The following is a 23,057-nucleotide window of genomic DNA, read 5'->3' as shown; positions in this document are numbered from 1 at the left end:
TGTCGCTCCACACGCACGTCCACTTCCTTGTGGCTCAACTGTAAGGCATACAGTGAGGGAAGTCTGCGGTGCCGTTGCACCCATCGCTCAAAAAGCGCTTCGTCATCTGTAGCTCTTTCGCCAGATGCGAGCACTACAGGTATCGTCCGCATCGCGGGTACACGAGAACCAGCTCGTTGAGCACACAGACGAATGCGATAAGCTTCCAACGAAAATTCTTGTGGAACCAAAAAACGCGCCCGAAGAGCTTTACGTTCCACAAACTCATCATCCGAAATGGCCGGGGGCCCGATGATGTGGAGGCGTAATGATCAAGTTACCACGTCCTTCTCTTCCACAGCGGTATCCTCCGGGCGGAAGCCATATTCTACACAAGGGTCAATGACCGACCGTGGTTGGGTGCGCATCAGAGCCGCCTTACGGGCAGCTTCCAGCTGCCGCATCTGTACCTCATCGAGATCATTGGTGATTACACCACGTTCCTCAGGCGACGAGAAGTTAGGAAACGGACATGGGGTCCGCAAGGCGAGAGTAGGGCTCGTCTCACGCTGCTGGTGCGTCTCACTTCTTCGTCATTCAATCCGGGAAAAGGAGTGTCAGACTCGTAGTCGCCACCTCATATCCCCAACGAGGTCAATCGTCACCGTTTAGCGTACGCGGAGCGCGATGTTTGTGCTCATCGAGCCTAGGATCTACATCCCTCGATGCCGCGGAGATACGGTCCGACATGGCTCCGTGTGCGGGAGATAAAGCTGGGCTCTGCCCGTGAGCGCTGTCAGAACCAGCGAAACTTGGAGACTTCGGTGTCATTGACACAGGGCTCATTGAACACGGAAGTCGTTCAGTTCCAACGCAGTGTTTAACAGACACGCAAGCCTCGTTGAGGCAATAATCGATTGGGATCGTAAATGTTCTCAGTCTTAATGGGGGAGAGTGAAACGGGGTTACAAATACCCTGGTAACAAGGGGGTGTCACGCCAGATGGGCATGGTGTGATCACACCCAAACAAGAGTACGGTACGGGGCTGGATAGCCAGTAGTTATACATGCATTTAGATTTTACTATAGATATTTTAAAAAATCTATGCATTTAAAATTAGGCTGCTTTGCCTCAGATAAAAATAACTAGTGTCAGTTTTAAATTTAAACCGAAGAGTAGATTAGCCTTGGGTTAAGGCTATAATTACTCTTGAAGTAAATCCACTAGAACGAGAGGTCGGTGACCTAAATTACGCTTCCTCAAAGCGCAAAGCTACGGCAGCCCCGCTGCACAAGTCATTTAGCTGCGGGATCGCATTATTTATAACATGATACGAACTGCTGGCTTCAATAGCGCCATTTTTAGCACGCTTTCCTTGCTGGTACTGGTCCGGAAAGCGTGGTACGCAGCATTGACTCCTATCTGATAATTGTATTAGCAAATCTAGCCTTTTGTTTCTTTGAGGTCTTACGTGTCAAGGCATAAACTTCGCTTTACACCAGCGTTGGGTTGCGCGATTGCGTCGCTGTTCCCGGTCTGAAGGCTTTCTTGTTACAGCATTATGCTGCTTAAAATTTGTGCCTCATTACAAAGGCACCAGGTACGAAACTAATAACAAGTCACACGGTGTGCCGCCTCGGTAGATAAGAGATGCGATTTCGTATGCGCTATGCCCGCTGGCTCAACATGTACAAATGGTTTATCACTCTGGCCAATTGCCTAGCCTAGACCCTTTTCTAATGTGTCGGCACCCTTGACAAGAGTGCATAGTGTTGGCAGTTCATCCGCATAGTCTCTGTTTTTCTCTTTTTCAAAGACACATCCGGTAGTACCGACATTGCAGTATTTGTTAAGCGCTAAAAAATATAGCCTATTTTGCTGCTGCCAGTGACACACCGTTACAAATATAATTCAGCCAAGATTTTTTCTCAATCCGTTTTAGCCGACATGACTTGCCAAAGGCCACTAATCAAAACTTGGGCATCACTGTATGTTTCTGGAAAAAGTTTCTTAAGCTTATTGGCATTGGGCTGAATTTGGTCATCACTGACTATCCCTGGATAGTTGATCGGACAAAACTCGTTGATCGCGTGGTTATAAAATTATACGAAGAAATTGCGCGGAGAGACAGCGTTTATGTAGCGAATGAAATCCACCCGTTGAATGTTCGTGAAATAAAGCATTTTACACCTTTACAAATTTTGCATCGTTTTCAAAAGGTTGTCCCATTGCTTCATTGCCCTATTGACGACGCTATAAAGTGGCTTCGGTATTGATGGAGCTGGAATTTCGATACTGATCAACTGGATGATATTATTTCGGCTACGCATTCAAGCATAATAAAGAACATCAACTCGATGAGATGAGCTTCATGTATGAAGTGCACGACGCTTTGGCAGAATCCCTAAAATCGCAGATGCCAATAAATCAGGTGCAGTCAGCATTATTGTAGAACAACGTCTATAGTCTATAAAATTAAGTTGCGTCTTTGCTTCATTGTACCTATTTACGGTAACAGCCATAACGTGACTGAGCTGTTCCTCTACGACCCTATCGGCCACGCGACGAGATTTTCAAAAAAAATAACGTCCGTCGCAACCACTAGAGAGAGGTAAGTTCACCATCGGCTTTTCTTGACGACCATGGAAGGCCTACTTCGATTTAAGGGTAGGCGGCGGGTGTCAAAGGGCGAGTGACCAGTTTAAAGTACAAGTTTTCTTCAAGGTCTCATGAAACTTTGAGGTTCTGATTCAAAATTAATTGACACCACTGCTGCTTAAGACTTGACGCATCGTCTGCCTCTATCCAGAGAAATTTTAAGGTATTGAGACTACCGAAGCGATAGCGAGTGGATTTCGGTCTTATTACAAATTTGAGGCCTGAACATGAGGATGATCAGGACTGATAGGTAGAATTTCCTGAAGGTGAAAACGTCCACCTCGATGTGATTTTGTGTTTTGCTCTCTGCAAACTCAAACATAGCCCGACGCTGTAGTCAGACGTTTGCTTTACTAAAAGTGGCTTTTGAAGTAGACAAGCGAGTGAGGCGACGTGTCTGCCTCATCCAAATTTGTAATTTCGCCCGAAGAGGTACGGCCTTCATCAAGGGTTATTGGTATTCTCAGACACCACTTCTTCGGGGCAAGAGGCAATTCTCAAAACAATTGACCCACGGAGTCGGAGGGGGGCTTTCGAATTTACATCCAAGTGCACGTATTGATTTTCGATTGAATGGGAGGCTAAGATACATAGCTGTCGTTTGTATCTGCTGTGGCGCGACGACAACTTCCGATGCATCAAATTTTTAATCACGACGTGATTTGGGACGAAGTGACTGTATTAAAAATTGCTGTGACTTTTGTGCTTGTAGACGAACAATCGCGGCTGCTGAGCCAGATCTAGCTTATGAGCTATCCGCTGGATCTCGTCGCTAGTTTCGCAGTGGGATCATCGGCACCGGGAAATGGCACTGAGTGCGCAACTTGTGCAGAGGTAGGTGGAACGTAACGAACACCTCAACCTCGAAGAGATTCTCGTAGATTGGGTACGGCAAGACCGTGAAGCTTCTAGTGAGCACGCAGGTGTTAGATTAATCACTGTGAACATTCATCATCATTATAAAAATCCATAAGTGTCTCATCGAATATGGATTGCAAGTCGACGGCAGCGACCTCGCATTTCGCGGCGGATGTTTGGGAACTTGAAAGATCGTTGTGGGAAAAGAGCTCATGATGTGTTAAATGCTCGGAGAGCTGGTCCTTAAAGTGCAGTAAGGAGACGAAGTCTCGGCGCAGTGTTCGCTCATAGTGCTTTTCTTATGTGCGTGGTCTTGTAATATGACAAAATGGTTGTGATACCATAGTGTAACGTACGTATCGTCGCCATTTCCCAATGTCATAGAGCGAAGCTTGGATGTACGAACGTGATGAAGCATGGTGATAAGCACTTATTTCCGTCAAGTAGAAGATTATATGATGCGTCCTCACGTCATAAAGTACATATATCACTGAAGACACAATACATATATGAAGTATCACTTAGTATTTGATCTAAATGCATACGTGTCACTCATCAAATCATAGAGCATAGTTGCAAGTTACGCTAGAGGCTCTGTTCGTCTGTGGATGTAACGAGTCCATCCTCTGTGCGTTAATTTATGTCGATTTTGAGAAGATCACAATATCCCTCTCCTCTACATAATGATTATAATTTCACCATTGATAATTGATCGTTTGGCCTAAAATTGTCTTTGGATAAGCGGATACGTTCTACTTTGTTTCACTTGAACTTCAAGCATTCAAGACTAATTCAACAATCACTCTGCAATGCTGTCCGCGCGCATGCTTCGACGTCGGCTGTTGTCGAACTCGCACCCCGCACCTATAGTTCTTCGCCATCTCCACGCAGACTCAAAAGAAAAGCTTTTTGATAAGATTCTTGTCGCTAATCGTGGCGAGATTGCCGTGCGCGTCATGCGCACATGCAAGAAGCTGGGCATCAAGACTGTGGCTGTGTACTCAGAACCTGACGTCAACTCGGTAGCTGTGCGTATGGCGGATGAAGCATATTGTGTTGGACCCGCGCCTTCAAGCCAAAGCTACTTGAGTATCCCCAAGATCATTGAAGTTGTCCGAGCCACGGGTGCGCAAGCTGTGCACCCAGGCTACGGTTTCCTTTCTGAGAATAAAGACTTTTGTGAGGCGTTAGAGGCCATCGATGTGGCGTTTATTGGACCTGGGCATGCTGCCATTCAAGCTATGGGTGACAAGATTGAGTCTAAGCAACTCGCTATGGATGCGGGTGTCAACACTATCCCAGGCTTTCTGGGGGAAATCGACACGCCTGAAAAAGCAGTAAACGTGGCTCAAGAAATAGGATACCCAGTCATGATCAAAGCAAGTGCTGGTGGAGGTGGCAAGGGTATGCGTGTCGCTTACAACGATGATGAAGTACGCATGGGCTACCGATTGTCGAAGGAAGAGGCAGCCAGCAGCTTTGGAGACGACCGCATGTTCGTTGAAAAATTCATTGAAGATCCTCGTCATATCGAGATCCAACTCATTGCAGATTCACACGGTAACGTCGTTGCGTTGCCAGAGCGAGAGTGCTCAATCCAGCGTCGTAATCAAAAGGTGATTGAAGAAGCCCCAAGTGTGTTGCTTGATCCGGAAACGAGGGTCGCCATGGGCAAGCAGGCTGCAATGCTGGCGAGAAAAGTCGGGTATAAAAGTGCTGGAACTGTGGAGTTTCTGTGTGATAAACACAAGAACTTTTACTTTTTAGAGATGAACACGCGTCTACAGGTGGAGCATCCCGTTACGGAACTCATCTCAGGCATCGATCTTGTAGAACAGATGATTCGAGTGGCAGCCGGGCATGAACTGCCAGAGAAATTAGTCGATAAACCTGTGGAAATTCATGGTTGGGCAATGGAGAGCCGAGTGTACGCTGAAGATCCTCTTCGTGGATTTCTGCCCTCTATCGGACGTCTACTCCAATATAAGGAGCCTCTCTATCTACCGGGCGTGCGCGTAGATTCGGGGGTGAATGAAGGGAGCGATATCTCAATGTTTTACGATCCCATGATTTCGAAATTAATAACGTACGGCAAGGACCGTTCTGAGTGCTTAGAGCGCATGAAAATGGCGCTGGATAACTATGTTATTCGAGGCCCTGGCAACAACATATCATTCTTACAGGATGTCTATCGCCATCCTCGCTTTGTAAGCGGTAAGATCACCACGAAATTTATTGACGAAGAGTATCCGGATGGCTTTCAAGGTGTCAAACTGACAGACCCGGAGATTGAAGATCTTCGTGTCGTCGGTGCCATCATGCACCTGAAAAAAGCCCGTGCCGCAAGTCAAATTTCGGGTCGTATTCAGTCGACTCCTGTCGAGCGTTTTGAAGTATTCGATTTGCTAAACAAAGACGAGCTAGAATTCGTTTCTGAGCAAGCTGGATCTGTGCCTCGATTGCGAGCAATCGCATCTAGTGTATCATTTGAGAATATTATTGATATTGCAGAACGCAACAACCTTCAGAGCTTGGGTGCCCAGCTATCAGTTAGCATCGATGGACCGTTTGGAGAGTCTAAACCGGTTGTCGTTATCGAAGTTGAGTTCGAAAATCAGTACCACCGCACTGCCATTGCAACGTTGGCATTCTTAAACAAGTGGCACGTTGTCAGCAATGTGGACTGGTCGCTGAACAGTCCTCTGTTTAAGGCGTCGTTCGCAAATCAACACGGATTGGTGGAAAGACCATTGGCATCGCAAATGATGCAGTCGTTGCCCGAGGGCTTTCGTCTGCAATTTCATGGAGCTATCCACGACGTCATTGTGCGCAATGAGCTAGAGGTTGCATACGGACAATACATGCAACCGAAGCCGGAAGTTGACACGTCCAACTTGCTGCTTTGCCCGATGCCAGGCATGCTTATTTCAGTGGCGGTTGAGGTCGGACAGCACGTGGAACTCGGCCAGGAGCTGGCCATAGTGGAGGCCATGAAGATGCAGAATGTACTTCGTTCTGAAAAGAGAGGAGTCATCAAAAAAATTGCGCGGGCTGCAGGTGACACGCTGAAGGTGGATGAGATCATTCTCGAGTATGAGTAAGCGCTTCCATTACCATAGACAGTATGTGGGCAGGGTATAAGTATACACTCAACACGGTGCAAATCATCAAGAATTTATAAACAGTGGCTTGTATTTGTCATCTCACAGTATGTATATCGCAGACTTTTTCGCAGCTCAACAGTTGCAACTTCTCATTTATCAAGCTTTTGCTGCATCCGCAGCTTTGTTCCTGTTGACCCAAATCCAAGCTCGGCCACTGCTGCATAGGAAAAATAACGTATACGCACTAATGAATACATACAAGTCAGGGGCGAACTGCAACAAGTTTCTATCAGGCGTAACGTTCTTGGCCGTGGGAAGCTTCTTAGTCACCGATAATGGCGTTCTTTGATAATAAAAGTGACCTCTCTTGCAAACGAGTCGTCAACATTCTTCACGTATCGTACCATTCATTGCAACTCCCAATCGCCCGAGCAAGTAGCTCTCAGATTTTAATGTAATGCGCCACCATTCGCGGAAGAAGACCTCAAACAGACCGCATCAACATTGACTTTCCACTCAATGCCACATCGTAGCAAAACACAACAATTCATGATATCTCAACTTTACGAGCTATTCATTTCGTCAAACGTTCTCTTCACAACAGTGTTGTTGTATATCATTGACATGCTTGTTGCAGTGCGCAAACAACAGTATTATCTGCTTTCCACTTAGCAGGTCGAAGACGTGGAAACTGAAAGTCGGGCGTTTCGTGTGAGTTAGAAAATTTTTGTTGCACAACAACCGGGGCACTCGAGAGATTATTGTTGTTCTTAGTTGCTACACTTTGCGACTTTTGAAATGCTCGCACTTGTTGTTGAACAACTTGTAACGCCATATCCCGGCATTTGTTATTCTTATCATAAATTCGTTCCTGAGCACGAGAGGTGAACGAAAAGTAAGGCGATAAGCAGTCGACACGATTCAAAGCTATTAACTCAACGGTAGGAGAGTCAGCTACAACTGTGTAAGCCCTCGTTTGTTGCTCCTTAATGAACATTTCAAATCCAAAAAATCCAGCACTTTCTTCGAAATAAAATGGCACACGTGACCGAACTGCATGAATCTGTTGTTTCCATTTGTGTGTATCACACGGCCATCGATGCCGACGTTCGTATTGAACATCAACTTCAAGTCTCACACGACCCGAGCGTACAATATAGAACGCTCCAATTGCCTCTCCTTGTGTATACACTATTTCGCCTTGTTTTAACGGTACATCGATCGACACGAGCTCAAAAAAATGAAGCTTACTCTCAATGCAGTCGCGAAATAGTGTCACTTCAGAGTGCAACCAATTCATAAGATGCTTTCGCCTTCGAGTTTGGCACCTTGCGAGCGTTCGATGATAATCGTCTGCCATGATCATTAGCAACTCACATGCAATTGAACTGCCAGTCGAAAGTGAATTCTGGCTTGTGCCTGGTAAAGATGCAGCCTGAACATCGGCTCCGCGTGTTGCATTTTCAAGCTGCAGCGCAATATCACCAAAGGCAGAATTTTTTGAGACTGCCGCCACTTTCTCGCCATCAATCAGAATATGGACTTCTCCGCTCAGCACAAGATAACACGCATCCCCAACGTCACCTTTGCGAAAAACGTACTCATTTGGGCAACAGCTTCGATATCTCACCAACTTGGCAATTTCCGTAGCTTGATTCAAGTCCAAGAACGTTGACATAGATGGAATCTTCATGATCCATCGTGCAATACACTGCAGTTCCACAATGTTCCGTTCACTCGGTTCTTTTGGAGCTCCTTGCTGTAAAATTTCATCATCCGTAATCACATGATCTGCAAACCGAGGAAAATATACTTGAAAATCTTTTCGTTCTCGAATCCACGGTGGAAAGACATCAACATCTCTTGTTATGGAAGTCGACAGCATTGAAGTTGGAATTGTTCGTATTTTTGACTCTTGCCTTCCGTTATCTCGGCTGCTATTACGGCCGCTTTTTACTTGATTCGATTGTCGCCAAGCGGTAGAAACATTATTCCCACTTTGAAGCATACTTTTACCAGCATATATTGTCGCGTGACGAGGCGAAAGCACTCGAGGTCGTACAATATCTTCTAAATTTGCGTAAGTATAGGTTCCACCTTCTAAAGCATTTTGCCCACTACGATCGCGTGGAGAAATGAGTGCCGTGGTGCATCTATCGAGTGTCTTAAGCTCGTTCACTCCAGCTGTTTTGGTAGTCGCCATCATCGCAGCTGCAATTGCCGTTGTTGCTCGTGCTGAGGCAACCACGAGCTTTGTATAAACATAGATGGGATTCGTTGATTGTGTAGTCGAAAGTTGCTGCTCATTTGGCGATAGTGGAGTCATATCCACTGCAGCTTTTGTTCTATTCAATTCATCGCAAGACCATCGGACTTATATTTACGACTCGTCCTCTAAAACTATCATGACAATTTATTCGCTTAATACCGGTATATTGAGCCATAAAGTGACCGACACGGATGCTAATTATTTTCTCGGTTGATGCTCGTCATCATGGCGTTGGGCCTGTCAAATACGCTTGGGATCCTCAGGGTGAATATGTGGCATCATCAGGAACTTCTCGCGTTGTGCATATTTTTAGTAGACGAGGAAAACTCATCGATCAGATTGTGCCGCCGTCGCCAAGGTGAGCAACACGAGTGTTTTCATTGTAGATATTTGTATAAAAGTGCTAATTTTTCTTTCAGTTTGTGTACGCTTTTGGAATGGAGCAATGATGGTGAGATCTTAGCTATCGTGCAAGCAAATTCGGCGTCACTGGTGTTGTGGGATCCTAAGAAAATCCAGCACCATCAGCTCGTGGAATTACCATGCAAGGATATCAGTTTTATCAAGTGGTCCAAATCCCCAGGCTCGCTGCTGGTAAAATATTATGTATATGTTAGATATTGAATTGATATGCTAAATTGTGCTTAATATGCAATTGTGACGGATATAAAGCTCGCTATTGGTACCAACCGGGGCCAAGTTTACATTTACGACTACTCAAAGGGTACGAAGAGACAAGTTACGAGCAAGCACAAACGTCGAATTTTATGTGGTGATTGGAATCTGAAAGATAAATTTGCCTTTGGATCGGAAGATCGGCAGATTACGATTTGTCTCCCTTCTGGTCGGACATTTGATCAAGTCAAGATCAAAGCGTCACCACAAAGTGTTACGGTACGTTTAATTTGGTCATATACTGCATATATAGTCATGTGAAATGTACGACGTCATTATTCTATATGATTGTTGTAGTTTGGTGGCAAAAGTGAAGACAAAGATGCAATTTTATCTGTCAATATGGGTGGAAAAACAATATTATTGTACGATTTGAACGAGAGAGAGAACGCTCTGGAACTGGCGTTTCAGGCGCGTTATGGTAGTATCGTGTCATATCAATGGTTTGGTAATGGCTACATCATTGCTGGATTCTCGTCAGGGTATGTTGTGATCATTTCAACGCATATAAACGAAATTGGTCAAGAGCAATATTGTGCGAAATTTCACGAACATTCTCTGCGTGAGATTGTATACAGTGAGGCGAATGGAACTGTGGCCACTTGTGGAGACAACTGTATTAAAGTAGTGCGCATGAGTGACTGGAAAGAAATTGCTGTTGAGTATCTTGACAGCGAAAGTACAGCTCCGTTTACTTCAAATACAACGAACCCCCCAACGTCATCGTCTTCAACGCAAACGGATCTTGCTGGACCTACTAGTTCAGCCAGTGGCTCAGCGCAATCCCCTTCTTCCACTTTTGAAGATCTCAAGTGCACAGCCGACGGTCGTGTTTTGAGCATTAGCTCGCACAATGGCTGTCTACATAGCTTTATGATCCTCAACATGTCACTACAGTCATCATTGTTTCATCCTGATTCGACTTTAGCTGCTGTGATGAAGCCAATAGCTCCTTGGACATTGTTTTTTACATTGGGATACATGGCCATCGCCACATTATTTCTCATCAGCTTAAGGTTTGACGTTTCATGCTGGGATGTGATCCGCAGTATGACGGGCTTTGTTGAAGGCTTTTAAATCAATCGCGATGAATCGAAATACAAAAAGCATCGAGGCTGTATATAAGCGAGTGTATTTAAAAAAACACTGTTTTTTATTAGTCTCCTAACGTATCATCTACCTGCATCTAGCGTATTACAGATCAAATTTTATCACCTGCATAGTGTACATCCATCGCAGCTCACCCAATATTTTGAATACCCGTAAGTTGCAACAAATAGCCAATGATCCAACCACAAGCTGCAGCAACGCTCCCGTTAATAGCCATCGAGCCACCTGCTTTCCACATCTTTTGTCCAACAAATCTTCCTTTAACAGCACCCAGCAAAAACAGCGTGACAACAGTAAGGAAACAGGATAGATATAACGCCGTGTTGGGATTCATGTCAATACCAGGAACCAAGTTGATAAGATACGAAAGTAGTGGAATGACACCAAAGAACATGAAAGAGAGAAATGTGATCAATCCTCCCGTATGAGGCGAGTCATCATCATCTGCGGGCATAATTTTAAGCTCTTCCACCATCATGATGTCGACAAATGCTTCCTTATACTTAGCCAACGTGTGCACCACAAGCAGTGCGTCATCAGTAGAAAGACCCTTTTTCTCGTAGAGTTCGACCATCTCCTCAATCTCGCCCTCAGGATAATTTTCAAACTCCCAGCGCTCACGAGAGCGTTCGTGTTTGGCTAAATCAGTTTCAGCTTGAGAGCTCAACATATCCCCAAGCCCCATACTAAGTCCATCAGCCACCAAATGAGCTAAACCAATGATAAGGATAACAGAGTGTGGCAACCCTGAGCCAGCCACAGACGTTACAGTAGCAAATGTCGTGATAATACCATCAAGTCCACCGTAAACAGCACTCTTAATATGCTCTCCACCCACTGTATGATTCTCCTGAGCATGTGTGTGGCCTCTCATCTCCTTTTTAAGCTGATGCAGCAGCCGCGACTGGTCGCCATCGCCTCGACCAAAAGCATCCTTGACTTCCACCATCACTTTGCTATACTTTGTGCTACCATAGTTCATCTTGTCAGCTGAATTCTCATGTATCATTCTAGTCGAGCTGTTGGGAGTGCTGCTACCTTTAAAGCTCATTACAGTGTATGGTGTACGTCGTCAACCTCTTTATAAGCAATGATTTTAGAAACGCTTTAGAAAAAGTAACCAAACCAACCTTTGAAACGACGTAATTGGTCATCCAATCATTAAAAGAGACACATGAATGACTCCAGAACATTGCTTCACTTCGTAAAGAATCAGTGGTAGAACAATGAGATTTACTGCACATCGGAGTTCAATCACACAAGTGCTAAAAATACAAATACGTAGCTAGACAGTGATAGTATCTCCGTTGTTTATGAAGTCCTCCTTTTTCAGGAGCCTCTTGATCTGACCTCATCCTTTTTCGGAATCTATTTCGAGCAATTGATTGACTTCAAACCAGCGGCTATCAAAGACCGATCTGCTCTGCTCTGTGCGAATCAATAGCAAATCATCCATCTATTTTTTTCTGTGCTGGTATATTTTCTTGATTGAAAGAGATAATTATTATGGCGTCGTCACCCCTGCGTCCAGTGACCTCACCAGGAAAGTCTCCAACCCGAGGCTTAGCGAGTCCAACGCACTTTCAAGCATTTACGGATATTAAATCCTCGTGTGGAGAACAAGTGGATTCACGCAAAGCCACAGCACCCGTGACGGTCTTTGGTAGCGGAACTCGCCAACGTATGGCAAGTGGTGCCAAGTCTCCTGGTCCTGGATCGTATCAGATTCCTTCATCAATTGGTAAACCAGTGCTATCAACAATGACACAGGCTCCATCTTGCTCTATCAGTGGACGTGAGAAATTTGGCTCAACCGCTGATCTCAATGCGTCTTCCAAATTTCCAGGACCTGGTGATTATGCTGTGAATATTGTAAACCCACGTGAGCGATTAGCTCCTAGTTACTCGCTTGGTAAGAAATGGTCGCTTGTAGCCGGTGAGAAGAAATTTCCAGGACCAGGGGCTTATGAAACGCCTTCGACTATTGGACGGACATTTTTATCGACACAGAAGTCCAATCCCGTTTCCTCGTTTCCAAAGGTTGAGCGAAAGCCACTTCGTACAACGAGTGCAGCAGATGTTGGACCTGGTCAGTATGCGGTTGTTGTTGAAGCTGTTGGTCGTCAGGCAGTTTCAACAATTTCGTCAGCAGCAGCATTTTCGTTTGGAACGGATTCACGCAGCAAGACGAGTCGACCTGCTTCGGAATTGAATGGATCCAAATACTACGATCCTAGAAGTTCTGTTGGAACACAGGTTGAGTCTACTTACCGATCAGCCCCCAAGTGCTCCATGTCAGGTCGAACAAAGTTTGGAAGCTTTTTCTAACACTTTGACCTGATAAACTAAAATTTGACGAAGGAAGCACAGGATTTGACTATAAAGACACGACCCCGTTTCTCTTAAAACCCAAAAAACAGCACATAACCTGGTTGTCTACTTGTATTCGTTTTGTTATTTATATACGTGACCATGAAGTACACATTTCGTTTAACAATCGGCCAAATGCTTCTCTTCCTCCTCTTCATCGTGATCTTCGTCTTCGTCTTCATCTTCATGTTGCATCTTCCAAGCACGTACACGTTCAAATTCATTGTAATGCATCTTACGCATCTCAGCAAAGTGCGGATCCTTTTCAATCTTTTTTCCCTCTTCATCACGAGCAGCAAAAGCAAGACCTCCAGAAGTTGTGCTTGAACATCCTTCATCACTGCCATTCCACTTACTCTCCGTATTCTCTTTAAAATCCTGCAATTTCGACTGCAATTCGTCCCACTGATCAAGACAAAACAAGTAAACAATCTCTTCCTGCTAAACTTATTTAAAATAATAAGCTTCGTACAGATAATAAAATACCTGAATCGAAGGCTGTGACTCTCGACCCGAGAGACTACGAGCAGGAGATGCAGCGTCATTACTCTCGGCGTAGTAATGGTATGGTGTGTCAGGTTCGTCAATCTTCATACGCGTGCCTCGATCCAAATTATGCCGCGCAATAGTCTCTTCGTCCCACGTCACGTGAGCTTCACCATGCGAATGACTGTTACCAGACTCAAGTCTCTTATGCGCTGGCTTCTCCTCCATGTTCGATTTGGTCGTATTTTTATTTTTACAGCCTTGCGGTAACTTATCATATAAATTACAGAACCTGTAAGTTTTATCTTATAGAAGATCATAATTTCTCAAAACGGCATCGACAATATGTATAGTTTAAGTTAAATTAATTAAGGTTGAGCTCAATACCCGTTTGATTTTTTCAGGTTGAAACTTTTTAATACGCTTTGACCATATTTTGAAATCATGCATGCAGCATACTTTATAACCTCTATTTGCACTTTGACACTGCTTTGGTTGGTGAAACCGAGCCTATGGAGCTTTGTAATTTGCTTTTAAAGTGGCGTTGGTCCTTGCATCGTTAGACAGTAAAAGGAACATACATCTGATCAGGAAGTCGGAAGTAATACTTGCTAGCTATCATTCAGATGACGCGATGAACGCCTGATTCTGGATCCTTACTAGTTTGTTTCACTTCGCATCCAATACCACAAGCGTATGCAGTTTTATGCTGCTCTTGATACCGATTGTTGCGGTCTCTGATAATCGTATTGAGATTAATGGATCAGGTCTAGGGTGTAAAATTCCAAATCGGCCGTGAAGGCAGTACTTAATAAGACTTGGATAAGGACGCACGATGCTTCAATAAAGAACGTGTAAGAATGTCTGTGGTGAAAAGATTGCGCTTTCTGCTAAAGTCTCGTAAACCTTACGCCCAATTATCAAGAAATAGATGTTATTCGGATTTCTGCTTGGTGCGTAGTTAAAAGTGCAACGAGGTTGCCGCAAAGGGAGGCTTTGGCTCTGAGTCCCCATTATCGACGCACCGATGTTGGATTAGCCGGGTGTCCCTATAATGCCGATTCGAGATTCTATGACGAAAAGTAGTATCAGTCCGTGTCCCAGTTCGCCGTTACGAATGTCAACAATTTGGTCTCATCCGCCGTGATTGTCTGCGTAAGAGACGAACCTCTCAATACGGTTCTCGTTGAAATGGTCTCGAGTCACGTAGTACTAATACCACGAGACGTTCGGGAAACGCCGGTACCCTGTACGCGCAAGCGATCTACTGGGGCAACTATAGAGTCGTTTGAGTGTGGAGGTATAATCACTTTTAGCCCTTGAACAACTGCTGCTCGCGTCGCGTGACTATGCGTGAAAGCAAAGTGTTGCTGAAAACGATTCAGTGCATTTGTGTGCACTAGATAGAATCAATGTCTTTATCTCAGTGTAGTTGGCCACTGGAACCATCCGACGTTCTACATGGGGCCTCTCAGGCCCTACCAACGCGACGACGCAAATTCCAACCTGGATGTATCGCAGTCTTAAAGCTTCGGCACGAGAATCGAGGGTTAAACCCATTTGCGTCACGACCTCCGCATCGCCCTCGGAATGACGGGACTAATCAAAAACACCTGAAACAGAGTGAGAGTGCTTGGCAGGAGGCCCTGCATCATCAGCGAGAGTAGCCGCAGCAGGCGGGAGAGTTTGCAGAGCTTGCCTTAATTGGTGGATCCGACCCTCGATCGCGTCCTCAGACGAGTTTTCATGACGCCATACATAAAACCCTGATCCGCGCATTGCGTGGTATGCCGCGACAAAAATTTTCAAATTTTGTATCCAAGCACTAACCGCAATGTTTTAGCGCTTCGCTCCGAGTCCGAAAGATGTTAGTGGGATGTTACGTCCATGCTACAGAGAATCAATTGATAATCTTCACAAAAGTTACACTTTCTGCATTTGTACATTTTTGCGTGAACAATGTGATAAACTACAAAAGTAAAAGTGTTTTTTTATCAGTATTAAAAAAACCTTCTTGAAAAAAGCCAACTAATCGATGATAACATTGCAGTTGATGTGGGGCACGTAATTGGCCAGTTGGTGCCTCTGAAGCATACACGCGCGAGAACATCCAATATGGCAGCGGCAATCTCCTTAGTCTGAAGACTTTTCAGCTTACTCGTAGACCTAACATGCGATATCTGTATAGCCTTTTATCAAATACATCCTTTGTGCAGGTGCCAATCTAGTGGCCAGATGGCGTATATGAAGGCAGGCTACCCACATAAAAGTCCATTTCCTTCTGAGACTAGAAGGCATAGTCCAAGATCAAAGCTTGTACTGTGGCTATCACTCAGCGCGGTCAGTTTTGCTGAGAATTTCCACGACTGATCATTGCTGGTGATGCTGTGTATGGTGCGGTTTTTCGAAAAAGTTTTACCAGCATGCCCGAATCTTTAATTACTGGCGAGACTTTTGGTGACGAAGCCGATGATGACCCAATTCTTGATGCTCCTGAATTTAATGGTCACATTACAAATACATTGAGATTGAGATCAAAGTGAAGGTAATTGACGACAGCAAGAGACTGTCCAATCGTCACAGCATCTATAGACTTTTTTTTAGAGCTAGTCTGCGATTCGACATAGGTCAAAAAATCTCTAGCTAGTCACGTGATGACGGTATTGTACTGTGGATCTCTGAGAATATGTCAGTGATTTATCCCCCCTCGCATGTCAAACAATTTGGTGCAAGCAATGTGGAAACCAAGTCAAACAACTTTGATGAATTTTCTGGCCGAATCGTGCTTCCAATGATAGAGGACAGGACTGCTCTTAGGACAAAAATGTTTGTATTACAAGCATGAAGATGGCATTTCAGGAGCAGTTAGCTCTCGGAGCTTTTCTTAAAAAAATATAGTGTCTTAGAACAAGACTCGCCGTTTATGCTCCATTGCAGTACATGTCTTAGTGATGGGTTACGAGTTTATACATCTTACACTATTAGTCTTTGAGTTTAGAGCAATATTCAGAAGTATGAAGGACTGGTACTGATGAAGGTGATGGAACTCCATATATAGTGGGCCATGGAAACGTGGGCTACTTGCCTCACACTATTCAGTACTGTGGCGTTCCCATACTAAATAGAAATAAGTTAAGCTCTGTCTTAAGGTTAAGTTCGATATACTCATGCATCTCTCCTAAAACAAGGGTGTAAATAAGTGATTTTTCACTAAAAACGCTCTTGATTTTGTCCATAGATGAAGCGCATGATCCTATTCTCTGTGCGATTATTGACACGGAATGAATGACTGACAGCTTTCGTTGTGCTAGATGCACAAAAGCTCCATCGCATTTGGTAGCACTCTGTAGCACTTGTCGTCACCACCGAGTATAACTAGACTGTATAAGAGTTGTCCGGCTAATTGTATTGTGCTCATCCGGTAAGCTCATCGGTCCCAAGAGAATGAAATATTTGGCAGACTCAGACCGGGAGCGTTAATTTCTTGCCGGGTCTGGGTATCGCCAGGGTATCATCACGAGGATGTCTTTAAACAGGCTTTGGTGGAGGCAAAACCGACTCTCAGCTTCTGTTCAGCTTTGCGAACAGGGACAGAATGTTTCTTTTCTCGAATTAGAAACGTTAAAATGACCAGGAATTTGGCCTTTCAGATGAAGAGTCATGCTATTACGTAAGCGTTCTCAAAGCAAGGAGACAGCACGCGAGATTAGGGCACTCACCAGCAGTACATCCAGACAGGAGCGTTTTCCGACGAATGCAATTTTAAGGAGTAAGATGCCGCGTGATAAAAGATGCCGGTGATAAATCGCCTAACCAGGCAAACTGCTGCGATCAAATTCTTATCCTTCCGTCAAAGAAGCAATACTATCTAGACTATGGCCAAGGGTTGATATCTCATCGATGCGATGACGCATCATCCTCTCTCTAAGGTAATAACGGTAACAATTTTTATCGACGGCCTCCTCACACCGATACCTTCCGTTTCATTCGGCGTCGCCGTATTAGGTGCAAAGAACAATTTTGTGTCGCGAAAGTCGTTTGAAGTATGAGGGATTGAAGGCTTGACGAGCGCACCAGACTTGATGGACCTTTATTATGTTGAGGATGAGAGTGATCTTTCGTAGCTGCCTTGTAGTACCGTTGTTATTATTGATGTGGATTTTGCGATTGTTGTTGTAATCTGTGCCTCCTCTTCTTCTTCGGCAAGAGGTACGAAGCATCTAGCTCCAAAGCTAAATCTTCCGAAGAATTCAGCGCTGGGAAACGTCACGCTGACGATTATACAATTTGTAGCATGCAGGAGTCAAACGTCACAAGACACCTTTTTTGTTCAGTCGCCACATGTATTGTTTGCTAGAAAAGATTAACCTTTTGAGTAGAGCAGTACTCAATGATCTGAGGAGTTGTGACCTAAATTTTAGAATAGTAAAGTAGAAAAGATCAACACAATGCAGGGTCTGGCTTTCTTCGTTTTAGGTGATGTTAGAGGGCGCTGTTCACAAACAGTCCCTTAGATATAACACATACGCTTCTGCGACGAGGAAGCGTATCCCAACGTGGAGGGAGAAGTACAGTTCCGACGTGGAGGGAGAAGGACAGTTCCGACGTGGAGGGAAAAGAATGACTTTATACTTTGAAGGCGAAATTGCAACCGAAATATAAATGTGTTATGGATCCTGGCTACATGCAAAACACTCTAAGGGCTCCTGGAGACTCTACTAAAAAAGCCTTGGGTTCCTGAATAAATCAACGGTGGATTGAGGTTGAACCTCAGTTTTAAGTGATAAAAGATCTTGGGTGTACGGAGCTGGATCTTCGAAAGCTTAAACTTTAACTTTCGTGGAAAAATTCGAAGGGACTACCCAATAATAAAGACAAAGACAGGTCGGACTCGTCACCAGTACAGATCCCAAGTAGGAACCAGCATTCTGTATTGATATGACTTCATGTAAGACTCACGAATGCATTTGAAATTACCATACTGTAATCGTCTTTTTATAAGTTTCCACAATACATAAATGAACCTTCGTGTAGTGAATAAGTGTAACCCATTACATCACCTCTCGTTAAAATCACAAGTACTTTGATCATTTTGCAGATTTTTTAGAGCAGTTCTATTTTCGATCAACACCGAAGCGTTTCAGCGAACAAGCCAATATGAAAACGCGTTCATCGCCTAAACGACAAAGAGCGCTCTAAACTTTTTGATGTTTCCTTCATTCTCAACCGAAATGAAGACAAGAGGCTTTACATTGAACGCTTCTTCCGTTGGCGTCCAGAACAAAATACAGTGTCTGCTTCGCGAGTCGGCGCTGGCAGATATCCCAGTCATGACCGAGCACGACCAAGCTCTGGTTGTCGTAGTGTTGTCTCTAGCAATACTACAAGCAATATCTGTAACTGCCGACCACGTCGGGGAGATCAGAATCTAGGGCCTGACGAGGTTCTAACGTGTCCCAAGTTCAATGAATAACTACGCCACCGAACTCTGTAGAAGCTTTGATGGCTCAACTGCTTCTTTACCCGATGACGAGTCGATCGATCCTCGTGATCGACAATCGTCTCAACCACTCAACGACGCTCACCACGAGAGTCTGATAGCGAAGGTGGAGCTGATCGTGAAACGATCGAGCGAATCTGGCCGTGGATGAGCGCTCATCGCGGACAAATCAAGATATTGCAACAGCATTTCTCGACGCTTGAAGATCGCTACAAGAGCTTTCTTTGTCTCTGACCCCCCCTTTCTCATACACCCATCGACCATGACTTCTATGTCGATAGCAAATGAGGCAGTCCTTTTCTGGTGCTTGAATGCTCCACCTCCAGTTGGTATCTTTACTCTCTTCATTTTGGGCTTGTCCTATAAATATGGACGGCCATCGCACACTATAATACCACTTGGGACATCTGTGACTTTTTCAACAGATGCGATTACCCATTCTGTTTCGTTCGTCGTCATGCAGCACGAATCAGCGCTACATGACTTGTACAAAACGATCTTCATATTTATATATTCATCCGGTCAGAGCAAGGCTGGTAACGCTTAAGCCATGGCATGCCTAGGATGAATCAAACTCATCATCGAGGTCGAGTAGAATCACCTCGGAAATCCTCAAACTTCATTGCCAAGCAAATTACTTGTGTTTGCATCTTCATTCTAGATCCATCTGCTAAACAAATGATCATACCTTGTTTCACATTGGGCAGGCTAACACCATACCCAGCCAAAACTTGCGCTCGAACAAAGTTGTTTGACGCGCTAGTGTCAATCAAAGCTCTTAGTGGTTTCTCAAAACCATCTACATAGACTTCTTGGACAATCAAAGCCGCACTTTGCCTGACACTCTCACTCATTGAGGAAACTGCATGTGCATCACGTACACTGGGACCAAAGTTCTTTGTATCCACAACATCCACAGTACTCTTCTTGGGCCTAGTAAGGATCCACGCCCCTACTTGTCGCTCCCATTTCTTACCCTTGGGAGCGTTCGAGCCGACGACCTTTATAATGTATGCGGATATCTAAACGAGCACCCGCTGTCTGTTGCTAAATCGGCAAATCAATCTGCAATTCCGGGCAATATAATCCGGCCGACCACAACGGAGACAATTTCCATCGTTGTGGGGACGCTCATTTGCAAGCGTGGAATTGAACGAGATGCCCATTGTCTCTGGGCCATCATTTGTACCGGTCGACCGGTGCACTTCCCTCGGTACGAAGCCATTGAACTTGGTTTGTTGATGCTAAAATCTTCGTGCATCGCACGGTTGATGGCGTCATCCAGCGTCTTGGGAAACTCCCAGACCAAGTGATTCCGAATTTACCATCCGCCACGAGTGTTACAACTTGCGTTGAAGCGTCAATTAGCTCGTCGACGATGCTCGATACCAAATAGTGAGCGCGCTGTGCATACATTGACGAAGCTTCAAGAATATGGAACGGGCACGGAACGAACTCTGTGGTCGTCCAAACGCCTTCTTTAGTTTGACTTTAAAGTGTTCGTAGCTGACAAAGTAATTAGGTTCGGCTAACGCTTCCTATACGCCTGACGCTTACCACGATCCGCGAGGTTGGACATCGCGAGCAACACTTGCTGCAAGTGATCTTGTAGTTGTCTTGCAGTGATTGCTGCATCCAACTCGACAACCCATCGTGAGAGAGGCTCGTTCTCTCAACCACGGTAAAAGACACGTTCATTTTCAGAGGCATCGTTCTGTACGAAGAAACAGGTTGCGACCTGCTTCCGAGATTCCATAATCTCATAATGCATGAAACTAACGGCTGCGTTTTTCTGATCATCCAGAAAAGACGACTGCAGTAAACTGACTACTGCAGCTTCTTCGATGAGTTCTCGCATCCGCTCGAGTTTCATCCAATCATGTGAAAACAAGCGAGGAAAAATCTCATTCGTCAACACTTCAGATTGCGGTATTGATGGGTCGAGTGGTACCCAACTCCTTCCATGTCGCTCGGACAAGGACAAGAGTATGACCTGGGCTGGAATGCGCGAAGTGCTCAATAGCCGCGCCGTCAATCCAAAATCGAGTGTCGTTGATAAGGTCGCTCGAAGTGCTACCTGTTATATGAATGCTCTGTTTACAAACAATCCCTTAAGCACAATACACACGCTTGCGCAACGAGGAAGCAATTCCTGACGTGAAGGGGGGAGGACAGTCCCTACTGAAGGGGAGAAGAATGATTTCAAACCCTGAAGGCAAATTAGCAACTGAATTAAAAAGGAGTTATGATTCATAGCTAGATGCAAAACACCCCAAGGGCTCCTAGAGACTTTACTAATAAAGCCTTGGGTTCCTGATTTATAAATCAAGGGTGTACTGAAATTGAACCTCGGCTTCGACTTATAAAAGATCCTGGGTGTACGGAACTTGATCTTTGAAAGCTTAAACTTTGACTTTCGTTGAAGGTTTCTAGTAGAAGGACTACCCACTTCTAAAGACAGAGCCTGGTCGGTCTCGTCACCAGTACTGCAGCGAGGCTGCCGTAGCTCTTTGCTAAGACAAAGCTATGCTAAGGTCACCGACCTTACGTTCTCTACTAAAACCAGTACGAATGTAGCGAATCAGAAACCGCTACTTCCAAAATTACCTAAAACCTTAGCCAAGGTAAAGTAGCTCTTCTGTTCAAAATTGAAACTGTATTCAGTTTTCTATTTGCGGCAGAGCCGCCAATATCTATAATTTTGGTTTTCTCTAATCAATTTACATAGGTTATATAGTAAAACCTAATAAATATACATTTTTTGTCCTGCCTCGTTGTGGCTTTTTGTTACGGTGTGGTCACAATATTGTGTGACTACACCAACATGTGTAATCCACTCCTATGAAAGGGTGCGTCGCTTGTGTGACCCCCTTCATACAACGGTGCGTTTAACCTCGTTTCAAGCATAGATCCCCAAGTACGAACCAGCATTCTGTATCACACTGATTGATTGTGACTTCTTACAGGAAATGCACGTATGCATTTGGAATTATCAATTTGTAAACGTCTTCTTTTAAATTTCCGCAATGCATACAGAAGGTACATTTAAGCTATTGTTTATCTACATTGGCTAAGTGTAGCCCGTTACAGGTGAGGACAGAGATCACGTTAATCGAGAGTTAAAAACACATTCTAAGTAAGTATGAAACTGGTCATGCACAATACTGCAGGCTTCGCTGTTGAATATAGTACAGTCTTTTAGGGATTGATCTCCACAATCACCAGTATATTTCTTTTTGAAACCCACTAAAAAGCCGATTTCAAGTAGTAGGCCAACGCTCAGAAAATTTACAAAATCAATTCCTTACATGAGCTGAACTAGCAGTATGTGGTCTATTTGTATTGTCAGGATTATTATTGTCATCAATCAAGTGAAATTTTCGAGTATACGTACAGGTATTCGGTGAAAGAAAACGAAAGATAACCAAGTGGATAGTCGTCAAAAAGAGGTTCAGCAATTTATACGATACGTAATCACTAACGTGCTACTCACTTATAAACATAAATTACCTTGAATGATTGATATCTATTTGAGGGAGAATGTCATTCTTATGCAAGTATTTTAAGGAATTAAAAATTTGTAGTACAAGCGATCGATGAATTGAAATGCGACATCCTCCTCCATCTCCAGCACGTAAGTTAAGTTCTTGTGCCGGGGAAGAGAATACAGAATCACGTCCAGTTTTTTGCTTTACCATCTGTTTGTCTTTGTGATTTTTGTTGAGTAAGTGAGATCTGTCTGCAAGTCCGAGGTGTATAACCACACTCATCATTTTGACAAGAGCCTCTCAATTCTGTCCCAAATTTCATACGTCATACCATGAAGCTCACGATTTGCCTTATCTGGCTTGCGGGTCTTATTGCCGTCTCTGGTGATGAGACAAATGATTGCATTAAACAATGCACAAGTGATATAAGGTCGGCACACGATCATTGCTGCGACGTTATGCAAGTACCGAATTTGAGTGTGTGCTGTAAAGCAAGTTGCAGCAGCAAACCGATTATTCAGCCTCCGTGCAGCTACGACTGACAATTAGGCTGCATTGA

The 23,057-nt window shown here is 44.4% G+C and overlaps 9 protein-coding genes across 9 annotated transcripts; 5 read left to right on the top strand and 4 right to left on the bottom strand.

Annotated features, from left to right (window-relative positions):
* Positions 1 to 4,305: 4,305 nt before the first annotated feature.
* Positions 4,306 to 6,597, top strand: PHALS_08987 (propionyl-carboxylase alpha mitochondrial; the record flags this gene model as incomplete). The annotated part of the gene is made up of 1 exon (XM_024724434.1): positions 4,306 to 6,597. One exon carries the CDS (start codon positions 4,306 to 4,308, stop codon positions 6,595 to 6,597), a length of 2,292 nt encoding a protein of 763 aa, XP_024575312.1.
* Positions 6,598 to 7,216: 619 nt separating this feature from the next.
* PHALS_08986 (cGMP-dependent protein kinase) lies at positions 7,217 to 8,926 on the bottom strand (the record flags this gene model as incomplete). The annotated part of the gene is made up of 1 exon (XM_024724433.1): positions 7,217 to 8,926. One exon carries the CDS (start codon positions 8,924 to 8,926, stop codon positions 7,217 to 7,219), a length of 1,710 nt encoding a protein of 569 aa, XP_024575311.1.
* Positions 8,927 to 9,060: 134 nt separating this feature from the next.
* PHALS_08985 (WD40 repeat-containing protein) lies at positions 9,061 to 10,621 on the top strand (the record flags this gene model as incomplete). The annotated part of the gene is made up of 4 exons (XM_024724432.1): positions 9,061 to 9,227; positions 9,289 to 9,463; positions 9,542 to 9,763; positions 9,842 to 10,621. The coding sequence occupies 4 exons, from the start codon at positions 9,061 to 9,063 to the stop codon at positions 10,619 to 10,621; spliced, it is 1,344 nt and encodes a 447-aa protein (XP_024575310.1).
* A 163-nt stretch (positions 10,622 to 10,784) lies between these two features.
* Positions 10,785 to 11,636, bottom strand: PHALS_08984 (Uncharacterized membrane protein; the record flags this gene model as incomplete). The annotated part of the gene is made up of 1 exon (XM_024724431.1): positions 10,785 to 11,636. One exon carries the CDS (start codon positions 11,634 to 11,636, stop codon positions 10,785 to 10,787), a length of 852 nt encoding a protein of 283 aa, XP_024575309.1.
* Positions 11,635 to 12,161, bottom strand: PHALS_15345 (uncharacterized protein). The gene has a single exon (XM_024724430.2). The coding sequence runs from the start codon at positions 11,896 to 11,898 to the stop codon at positions 11,695 to 11,697; it is 204 nt and encodes a 67-aa protein (XP_024575308.1). The 5' UTR covers positions 11,899 to 12,161; the 3' UTR covers positions 11,635 to 11,694.
* PHALS_08983 (Sperm-tail PG-rich repeat) lies at positions 12,161 to 12,982 on the top strand (the record flags this gene model as incomplete). The annotated part of the gene is made up of 1 exon (XM_024724429.1): positions 12,161 to 12,982. The coding sequence occupies one exon, from the start codon at positions 12,161 to 12,163 to the stop codon at positions 12,980 to 12,982; it is 822 nt and encodes a 273-aa protein (XP_024575307.1).
* A 162-nt stretch (positions 12,983 to 13,144) lies between these two features.
* On the bottom strand, positions 13,145 to 13,738 carry PHALS_08982 (protein phosphatase inhibitor ipp2; the record flags this gene model as incomplete). The annotated part of the gene is made up of 2 exons (XM_024724428.1): positions 13,145 to 13,429; positions 13,511 to 13,738. 2 exons carry the CDS (start codon positions 13,736 to 13,738, stop codon positions 13,145 to 13,147), a joined length of 513 nt encoding a protein of 170 aa, XP_024575306.1.
* A 2,195-nt stretch (positions 13,739 to 15,933) lies between these two features.
* On the top strand, positions 15,934 to 16,137 carry PHALS_08981 (uncharacterized protein; the record flags this gene model as incomplete). Its single annotated transcript, XM_024724427.1, has 2 exons — positions 15,934 to 16,015; positions 16,070 to 16,137. The coding sequence occupies 2 exons, from the start codon at positions 15,934 to 15,936 to the stop codon at positions 16,135 to 16,137; spliced, it is 150 nt and encodes a 49-aa protein (XP_024575305.1).
* A 6,693-nt stretch (positions 16,138 to 22,830) lies between these two features.
* PHALS_08980 (uncharacterized protein) lies at positions 22,831 to 23,057 on the top strand (the record flags this gene model as incomplete). Its single annotated transcript, XM_024724426.1, has 2 exons — positions 22,831 to 22,928; positions 22,991 to 23,057. 2 exons carry the CDS (start codon positions 22,831 to 22,833, stop codon positions 23,055 to 23,057), a joined length of 165 nt encoding a protein of 54 aa, XP_024575304.1.

This window comes from Plasmopara halstedii (genome assembly GCF_900000015.1).
Source record: "Plasmopara halstedii genome assembly, contig: Scaffold_323, whole genome shotgun sequence".
NCBI classification, from domain to species: Eukaryota; Oomycota; class Peronosporomycetes; order Peronosporales; family Peronosporaceae; genus Plasmopara; species Plasmopara halstedii.
Note: the sequence above shows the minus strand (reverse complement) of the source record. Positions and strands in the feature narration are given on the sequence as shown.